The 10,634-nt window shown below is 40.1% G+C and overlaps 1 protein-coding gene across 1 annotated transcript; it reads right to left on the minus strand.

Annotated features, from left to right (window-relative positions):
- Positions 1-5,747: 5,747 nt before the first annotated feature.
- Positions 5,748-7,693, minus strand: LOC148842398 (1-aminocyclopropane-1-carboxylate synthase 7-like). Its single transcript, XM_088959159.1, has 4 exons — positions 7,430-7,693; positions 7,190-7,318; positions 6,911-7,071; positions 5,748-6,809 (listed from the first exon to the last, which is right to left on the minus strand). The coding sequence occupies exons 1-4, from the start codon at positions 7,601-7,603 to the stop codon at positions 5,927-5,929; spliced, it is 1,347 nt and encodes a 448-aa protein (XP_088815285.1). The 5' UTR covers positions 7,604-7,693; the 3' UTR covers positions 5,748-5,926.
- Positions 7,694-10,634: the final 2,941 nt, after the last annotated feature.

Consider the following 10,634-nt stretch of genomic DNA (forward strand, 5'->3'; position numbering starts at 1 on the left):
TTTCATTTTGTATTTTTATATTTTATTAATTTTTATTATTTGTTTATGACATTAAATGTTAATACATTTGACCCAAAAGTTGAATTATTGATCTTTTCCAAATAGTAATATAATTTCATTTTTGGTCAGTTCTAAAGTATGTATTTTATTTTTATTATCAGTAAAATTAATTCTTTTATTACAATCCTTTTTTAAATTTGATTAATAAAAGTATCATAAAGTTTAATTTTTCTATATTTTTGTAAATTTTTTATATTTATTTATATTTTAAAAATTTTATTACCTATCTATGATTTCATAGGTTGGTTTATCAAATTGACTCAAATGGTTGAATTTCATAGACATCACTTGAATAATGAATGTTTTTTAATTTTTAGCTAATTTTAAAACTTGAGTTTATATTGTTAAAAGTATTGACATAGATCTAATTAGTACCATTTATAGGTGAACAATAACTTAAATATGGGATTTAATAAGAGAAAATTAGAGTTAATACCTTCAAGTATAAGACTTAATGAGAGGGGATTAAATAATGTGAAAAGTAATAATTGAAGTTGCATTTTCAACAATTACAATTATAGATGGATTAAATACACAAATATGGCTATTACAGTAGCCATTAAAACTGACATTAAAGCTATAATAAAATGACATTTATATCATTTCTCAAACAAAGAAATAGAGGATAATTTTAGTCTAAAAAAAGTTACACACTATATTCACACACACAAACACACACAAATTGTTATTTCTATGATATGGTAAGGGCCCTAAATAGCTGTCAAACTGAATTTTTCCTCCTTGATCAAAGGATGGTTTGGAGGATACATGTTACCCTTATAGACTACCACGTAGGCTGTTGTTAGAATGATTCTGGGCCGTCTATACACCATCTGTTTGGTTGATAGATGTAATTGAAATCAGAATAAGAAACAGAAATTTATAAAAAATTATTGACATGTTTCTAATTATATTACAAATTCACCATATGAAATAATAAATAAAGTATCGTAAATGAGAATTTTTGCTATTAATTAATAATAGAAATGGCTAAAACTACAAAAAAATAAAAAGAGGGAGAGAGAATGAATATCTAACCCATAACCTTTCGATCACCAAGTTTTAGATTTGAGTGTAAAATGTGATCTTGCTATATATTAAAAAAGTGACTTAAACTAAACACTTATAACGTTCAAGAATACAAATATATACTACACAAATATTACACACTAAATATTCATATTTATACTCTTACCAAAGTGATAAATATATATTTCCCCAAATCCTACCAGACAAATGGAACAAGAAAGAAGATCTCATACTGCAACTTCATGGAGTCTTTCCTGGTTTCAGCAGCGCTCCTTCTCCTCACCTCACCCATGCATGATGCAATGATGCATTGGTGCACCCACCCAGTAGTCACCCTCCCTACCACGAGACGAGGATCCAGCTTTGCCTTTGCTAGCTCCACCGCCTCCCCTCCCGTACGATCGTGCTTGTACCACAGGCCTACCCCCTCCTGCCACTAATATACAATTACTTTCATTAATCAAAAGTAATTAAAAGTCTAAGTACGTGCTTATGTTAGGGAACAAGAACAGGGTCTGTCGGTCTCTGCCACAAAAGCAATTGTTGCTGTACTCCACAACTCCAACTAAGAATCTCTAATTGCTCATTAGAAAGCAGATTAGATTAGATTGCACCAAACAAATCGCTACTCACTAGCATTTTCTCCATTCGCCACATCTACGGAACCTACTGAGAATTTTCAAAGACTCAAGCCATCTTTAGAATATTGAGTCGGTATGTTTTTGCTTGAGTTTTGTTGGATTTGTCGACCAACATCCCCCCATCTCCCCAACAGTTGAATCTTAAAAAAATGGATGCTGTTTCATGTGTTCCAATGAAAGCTTGCTGTGGATGATAATAAAACCAAGCTTTCTGTGTTGGCATGGAGCTGGAGATTTACTATTTATTAAATAACTTAACAAACACAAAGAATAATACAGAAGGAAACAAGTTCCAGAAGATGTAAACAGAGAGAGAGAGAGAGAGAGATCAGAGGACAGAGATATAGGGAGATGAGACAAGAGCACAGAAATAGATAAATTAACAAGTTGGAGTGCAGAACAGTGAGCAAAGATGATTTCTTATAGAAAAGCCTATCTGGACTTCTATGGACCACAGATTAGATGTTGGAGCGTTCAATCAATCTTATGAAGATGGGAATTGCATGTGGGACAAAGTTCTCTATGCTTGACGCAAACTGGAGCTTCAGAGACAAAAAGCGATTCTTGACGCGTTTGACAGGTTTGTGAACACCAACTCGCCGAGGCTGAAGCGGCTCTCTTAGAGAGACAATGTTATTAAAAAATTTGCAACTGGGGAGTAAGAAATTAGAATCAAAATTGAAATGGGTGATCAAAGATGTTGTATAATTAAGTCTTATCATGTCAAAATGTTAAATTATATATAAACGGGGCAAAACTTATGTGGTCATTGTTGGATCACATTTCAGGGCGTCCAACCAACAAAAGCAGTATCATCATCAATAGTATTGTTTTGTGCCTACAGAAAACAAGGACAAGAATGTAAGCTTGAGCTAGCACAAAATGTTCATTCTTTATGTGTTTTCTGCAGGCATGCATTCTACTACATACAGAATTCCTATAATATATATAAAAGAAAAAGAATTTAAAAACAAATGCGAGTAGAGCAAAAGAAAATTGAAGTTTACTGCAAAAAAAAAAAAAGAAAAAGAAAAAACTGAGAAAAATATCCTGAAATGGCCTTAGTGAGCTAATCTTATATCAACAATAACGTGGACATCTATTGATCACATTTTTATGGTATTTTAACAATCCAAGTTGTAGTACATTATTGCCAAAAAAATGGTATCTAAATTTGTAGCAATGACATCAATAACAAGAGCAGTAGTAATAAACTAATAACAACAAATAAAAAGCAGGATGAAGGAGCTAAAAGGGTTATGTATAGAACAAAAAGACAGGGATCAAAATAGTAAAGCCCCATTTGGTTCAAGGAATATGGGTCTAGAATTGAAATTAGAATGGGCTATTCTGATTTCAACTGTTTGGTTGGGCTAAATTGGAATCCCATTTCTATTCTTGGTGGAATGACATTCTCTCATTTGAGGGAATAGTCCTTTAAGAATTAAGGGTCCATTTGATTTATAGTCAGAATTGGAATCAAAATCTTTTGGAATTGGAATTGGAATGGTCCATTCCCATAATTTGTTTGATTCGAACAAGAATAAAAATGGGAATTAAAATCAGCAGGAGTGAGATTTCATTCCCAAGGGAGGGGCATAGAATGGCCATTCCCTCAAATGGGGAAATGTCATTCCAGTAGAAATGAGAATAGGATTCCGATTCCGCCCAACCAAACAGTTGGAATCGGAATAGCCCATTCCGATTCCGATTCCAAACCCCTATTCCCACGAACCAAACGGGCCTAAATCCCATTTCAATTTTTATTTTCATTCCTATGAACCAAATAAATTATGAGAATAAATTATTCTGATTCCGATTCTAAAGGATTTTCATTCCGATAGGGATTATAAACTAAATGGATTCTAAGCTTTTTAATAAGAATTAGGATTAGCTGAATGTCATACAGTGAGAAATTAAATGATTATAGGTCTGATTATGTATTTTATTTTAACGTGGAAAATTATCATTGACTCCACAGTCAGCTGAATAGCTATTGCATTCATCCCTTGTAGCTGTGTATTAAAATTATCTCCCCATGCACAGCTGCTTGCAAGAGACCGTAAGTAAGGTTGTGTGAATACGAAATCCGAATTCAGTAAATAGATGGGTGCCGACGATTAATCAACCCTCTTTTTATTTTTTATTTTTTTATTGGAGTCGACATTTTTCAAACTTTTATTCAATGAAAATTACAGATGCCTAAACCTAAAACCATAAAAAAAAAAAAGAAAAAGTAAATGCTACTGAAATTGGATTTTTTGAACTTGAAGTAGTTGGCACTTGGCAGCTGTGAAATAAAGAATGTCAAAATTCCACTTGTAACTACAGCGATTCTTACGAAACCGCGCTGTGATTCATGAAAGTGGTTGAGTTTGAATGTGTTACCACCGTGTTAGGACATAAGGCGTGTAGGTCTAAGCTTCCACTCAACCAGTTGACTTTGACTGCCAATGAATGGGATCATTTATTAATTAGCTATTAATAGTCTGAACTACATGTACACAAGCAACAAGAGCTTACCCGGAAACCAGAAAGCCCTCCGGAGTCCTATTCATTGTTGACCTGGCTGGCTGGACGGTTGGACCCATTACTCAGTCATAAATCCCAGTCCAGGTCAACCTCTGATCCACTATTCTACAAAACCCCATTCACTCAAATCTCAATCAACATCCCATCAACCCAAGTGGTTCAACCGACGATCTACCCGACTTGTTCAGCCGGTTATTGGTTTTCTGTATTTGTTCCATTTTTTTGTAACTTATATATGGATGATGTCATAGATTGACATGTTGACCTTGATGGTTGACCGCTGACATGTTGACCTCTGTAAGGTGCTGCTCATTAATATTACTGTAGGGTAAAGCCCACCTTGTCTTTGGCAATAAAAACTCTTCAACACCAACCCAGAAGGCCAGAAGGCAATAGCAGCTAGGGTTGAATTGGGACGTTCTCTACAGTGAATTATGTTGCTGTTGCGTGTGAAATGATTAGTGAATTGAGACGTTTTTCTTTCATGCCCTGGTTTTAGTACTCCTCCCTCCTAAGAGTTTCATTTAAACAAAGGTCTGACCACTGTGTTTTTTAGTAGTTTAACAAGAAAGGAATGACGGTGAACTCTCAAGTCAACTTTGGACTTCAGAAGCATTTGTTAGTGGAGGATTTTATTAGCTAAAGTTTGGACTTTGGATGCTTCTCCAAGAAACTCAAAACTGCAAAACCTTATTCTTTGCACCATGACCGTTGGTTTTTCTTCTGGGCCCAAATAAGGCCCATACCCCTTCTATGTATTGTCAATTGCCCCCCCCCCCCCCCCCACATAACAGTCTAACACTGTTATACTAATACCAATTGGTGGTTACAGGAGAAGCCTGTAACCGTGGTCATAGCAGATTATTTTTGAACTTGGTGATTGGCATTTCCTCCGACATATGCCATATATTCACATCAAGATATGGATCTAAAGGCTAAAAGCATGCATGAGATCGTCGTTACCCACTTACCCCTTTTCACTTAGATTAATTGTTAAAAGCTTGATAATAAATCATGCCGGGTCAAGTTGCACTGACATCATAATCAATTGTTTTGTCAAAGACTTTACCCAGAAAAAAATATTTATTGACATTAATTCTTTTCAATGATTAATTGTATTGAGTCTCTAAAAGCCCACATCTCTCGTACAAAACAAATATCAAAGCTCGATTCAGCTCTCTCTGTAGAATAAAGAAACCCAGAAAAAAAAAAAGAAGAATGTCAAAGCTCAAAAGAAAGAACATTCTGTGGACCCTCTCGTTACTTTTCTGTTTTCTGTCATCCTTTAATGCAATAAAGAGAGATGTTGGAACTGGAAATGGATCCTTTATTACGACTCGGGCGAGTTAATTACATCTCGACTACGAATCCCATGGTCAATTCTTTTTGCTTTTGCTTCCAACTCTTAAACTTTCATCAATTCAACGCTTGCTTGATTTGGAATAACGGCTGTGTCAAATGCATAAACTAAACAAAAAAAAGGAATTTCTAGGAACCTCGCTGAGCCCAAATGCAGGACAGCGATTATATTATTATAATATATTTCAACTAATTCTCAGTCTACAACAGTTCATCATTTGGGTCTCTTCATCCCGGAAATTAAACACTACAGTCTACAGAAGGAAATGAAAATAGAGAGGAAGAAACAAAAGAAAAAAAAAATATTACAGCGAAGTGAATAAGAACCCTTGATCTGCTGCCCTTCTTTTCTCCATGAAATCATTTATTCTCTTCAGTGCAACTCTCAGTGTTTTTTCGCTCATGTTGGCAAAGCACACCCTAAACCAACCTGGCTCAGAACAATGGCATGAAGAGCCTGGAGATATATTCAGTTTCACCTCATGCAAAATTATATTCCACAAAGCCAATTCACCTTCTTTTGTTCGAGTCTCCAAAAATGGGTTCAGATTCATCCAGCAAAACAACCCGCCATTCCCTTTCAGACAATCGATCCCAGCATTCCTCAATCCTGCAACAATCATTTCGTATCTCTTCTTTAGCCTCTGTCTGTTGGTCTTTATGTAGTTCTCGGTGAATTTGGTGTCTGATAGCATTGAAGCCAAGAGAAATTGTGTTTGCGAAGAGACCAAGGAGAAGCTGGACATTCTTCTTGCAGTTGTTACAACCTGATCATTGTATGAATATATTGCCCCAACTCTGAAACCTGGAAGGCCGAGATCTTTTGATAGACTATAGACAATGTGAACTCTCTCTGAGTTCTTGAGATTCTGAGCCTCCAGAATTTCCGCAATGCTCGTGAATTCGGATGGGGAGAAGACAGAGCCTGAGTAGATTTCATCTGAAACAAGATGGATGTTTTTACGGGTGACGAAGTCAAGAATCTCTTCGAGCACCGGTCTTTCAACTGTAACGCCTAATGGGTTAGATGGGTTTGTTAACAGAAGCCCTCTAACCCGAATGTTCATGGCCTCTGCTTTACTGTATGCTTCTTCTAAAGCTTTGGTGGTGATCTGATAGTTGTTCGAGCTGTTGCAGTGAACCGGTACAATCTTGACGCCAGTCCTCCACCTGAGATCTCTGTCGAATCTGTGGAACAATCGGAAATATCAGTTCAGAGATGTAAAAACAAGTGCAAATTGTTGAATAAAGAAAAAACCAGGATGTCGCGCTTCTCCTTCAGTCCTTACCCTGGATAGTATGGAGTTGGAATTAGCAAAGCATCTCCAGGATCAGCTAAAACGAAAGTTAGTAATTCATTGGCCGCTGTTGCACCTGCTGTGAGGACTATTCTATTGGGGTCAAATTTTGCTCTTCCACCTCTTATCTGCTCCATGAAACTCGCCATTGCCTGTATAGCAGGAAAGCAGTGGTATACAGAGTTAGCATTCATTCCACTGTGTGAGCTCAAAAGCCCCAGAAGATTTGGTACTTGAAAAGATGAGTCTGAAATGTGTACGAGGGCGTACCTTTCTGAAATGAGTGAGTCCATGGTAATCTTGAAACAAAGCATTCTCTCTAAATCCAGATAATCCATTACCCCAGGTTGCTGCTTCCGAGTGCTGTTCCAAGTACTCTTCTATTAAATCGAAGGAAACCTATTCAGAAACAAGCAGAAAAACATTACATGCCAGCTCTAATCAGTATATACTGATTTTTCTTCTTTTTCTCTGCATTTGTTTGGCTTGATGAATCCTATCGATACTTACTTGGTTTTCTGCCAATCCCATCTGTATAACGCCCGATGGGTTCTTCAACTCATCATACGGGTTTTCATCATACGCCTTCCATCCTGCAAAATATGGAGAGTTTTCTCCATGAGTTTCAGAAACTGCAATGTTTGATAGCCCAACAACAGATGGCTGCTCAATCTCTATAGCCATAATAATTGGCTTTTTGCAAAGAAAATCGACTGCGTGTGAAGAACGAAAGATGGTTTTTATGAAAGGAGAGGAAGCTCTTGTGTATGGAAGAATGAGAGCTCTGCAGAGAAATGCTGGATGAAAAAACCTCGTCTAAGAACTGGTATTTATAGGCAACCCTGGACTCACCTCTTCCCATTTTACTTGGAGATAATAAAGTCTCCCGAAAAGAAAAATTAATTATTGTTTGTAGCTTGGTGAGATTTTAATCCCTTCCGACAGCTGGTATCTTCTGTCATTGTTTTTTTTTCCCATATCTTTTCTTTATTTTTCAGTCCCCACTATATCTACAATCTCACAATAAATTTCCTTTTTTTTTTTCCTACCTTAACCGTCCTCTGTTTTTTATGAGGGCAGATTTCGCCCTCCAATGACATTATGACACCTAGCACCTCATGCCAAAGTCATAAGTGTAGCCTCTTGACAACTAGACAGCTCGAGCTCACCACAGACAGTTAGCCATAGACAGTTCATCACAGACAGCTTGCCATAGGCATTTCATCACAGGCAACTCGCTACAAGCAGCTCGTCACCTGACAGGTCAGCAAGTATCAGCTCGCCATAGAGCAAGCTCGAGTACGCCGATGTCCCGAACTGCACTCTGAGTTAAGTTCATCCCAGTTCGCGAACTAGAACAACAAGTTCGCTCCAGGCCCAAGCAAGTGGGCCACCTCGAAGACAACTCGCCTTAGGCAGAATCACCTCGGCACGCCACTAGTAGCTCGTCACAAGGTAGCTCGCTACGGGGTGGCTCAGCGTTCTATGGGAAGTTTCTCATCTGACAAAGCCGTACCTACCAGACTGCTCCCGCGTCCCTCGTCTAACGACGTAGCGCCTGCCAATTCAAAAGGCTGCACCCCCGTCTCCTACCTGGCGGCGTCGTGCCTACAGGTTGTCTCCTGGCTGGCGGGATCATATCATGCAACGGTCACTGTAGCCTGACTGTTGGATGGAAGAATGAGAGCTCTGTAGAGAAACGTTGGATGAAAAAACCTCGTCTAAGAACTGGTATTTATAGGCAACCCTGGACTCGACCTCTTCCCATTTTACTTGGAGATAATAAAGTCTCCCGAAAAGAAAACTTAATTATTGTTTGTAGCTTTGTAGGCTTGTACTGTGTAAGCAAGTGGAGATTTTAATCCCTTCTAACAGCTGGTATCTTTTGTCATTGTTTTTTTTTCCCATATCTTTTCTTTATTTTTCAGTCCCCACTATATCTACAATTCCACAATAAATTTCCCTTTTTTTTCTATCTTTACCGTTCTCTGTTTTTGGTGAGGGCAGATTTGACCCTCCAATGACATTACGACACCTAGCACCTCATGTCAACTAAGTGCAGCCTCTTGACAACTAGATAGATCAAGCTTGCCACAGGCAGTTTGCCATAGGTAGCTTGCCATAGGCATCTCATCACAGGTAGCTCGCTACAAGCAGTTCGCCACATGCGGCTTGCCACATGCAGCTCACCACCTGACAGCTCAGCAAGTATCAGCTCGCCACAGAGCGAGCTTGAGTACGCCGATGTCCCGAGTTGCACTCCGAGTTAAGTTCATCCCAGTTTGCAAACTAGAACAACAAGTTCGCACCAGGCCCAAACAAGTGGGCCACCTCGAAGATAACTCACCTCAGGAAAAATCACCTCGGCATGCCACCAGTACCTCGTCACAGGGTAGCTCACTACGGGGCAGCTCGGTGTTCTATGGGAAGTTTCTCATTTGACGAAGCCGTACCTGCTAGATTGCTCCCGTGCCCCTTGTCTAACGGCGCAGCGCCTTCCAATTCAGAAGGTTGCGCCTTGTCTCCTACCTGGTGGCGTCGTGCCTACAAGTTGTCTCCCGACTGGTGGGACTGTACCATGCAACGGTCACTGTAGCTCGCCTACTCTCGGCCCTGACAATAACGGCCAGCCACTCCGAGGTATGACCTGATAGCGGATCGCCACAACAAGGATTTGGGATCAACCCCACCAAACCTGTCAGACGCCAGTATATAAGCGCTCCGACCCCTTAGAGGCAAAGGTATCGCATATTCACCACTCTCTAGCTTTCATCTTCTTGCATACTCATTCTATTTCTCAGCTTGCCCCATCGCCAGCTAGAAGTCCCGTCACTTCCAACTAGGAGTGGCTGGATTGCGCATCATCAATTGGCGTCGTCTATGGGAAACGTTTCAAAAGGCTTCTCTACCAAACTTTCACCAGCTTCAATGGTGTCTTCTAGCAATGCCGAGCTTAACAACGGAACAAACACCTCTGGGGGCACCTCCAAGCTCCCACTGTACATATTGGACAGTTTACTATACCCCTCAACACCTTCAGAGTTCCCACGCTAGACCTACCCCAAGTCGCCGAAGCTGTGAACTCCCCACTCCCTTCTGCGGTGAACACCACCTTCGTTGAACCCACCGTGGTCCCCCACGCAATGGGGCAAAGCCAGCTTGGTGACTTAGTGCAATGTGTACGAGTCATGCAAGCCCAAATGCGACAAGTCCAGCAACTTCAGCATTACCAACAACAAGTCTTTTGTCACTTCTACCAGTAGCAGTTCCCAGTGCTGCAACAGAGCCAGTAGCCAACCCAACCGCAATGCCCCATAACACTGTTGAACCAGCAGTCGTTCGATTGTTGCCGAAGTAGCCCCCCTCCTCGCAGAGGGGAAACCTCCCAAGCCTCATCCCGTAGTAGGAGAGAGCCAGTAGCTCTCACTGCCTCGCGGTTACAAGGCGGATCAGAAAGTGCTTGCCCCACCAAGGCCGGTCCATCCTAGCGCGCTCAACCGGAAGCCTCGCTGACGAGCAACCGGTTCGAAGTCCTGGCTGTGAACTCTAAATGAGATCCCTCGGTTCGTGAAAGATAGTATCAGTCGGATTCTCACCAGGCCAAGACCCGGCTTAACAGTACCGAAGCAAGCAGCACCAACACGGATTCCGCCAAGATGGCGTACCAAGGTGCGCCATGTGATAATCCCTAAATAGCTCGTGGAGCCCAACCGAC

This window comes from Nelumbo lutea, chromosome 8 (assembly GCF_056320005.1).
Source record: "Nelumbo lutea isolate HS-2025 chromosome 8, American lotus-T2T, whole genome shotgun sequence".
NCBI classification, from domain to species: Eukaryota; Viridiplantae; Streptophyta; class Magnoliopsida; order Proteales; family Nelumbonaceae; genus Nelumbo; species Nelumbo lutea.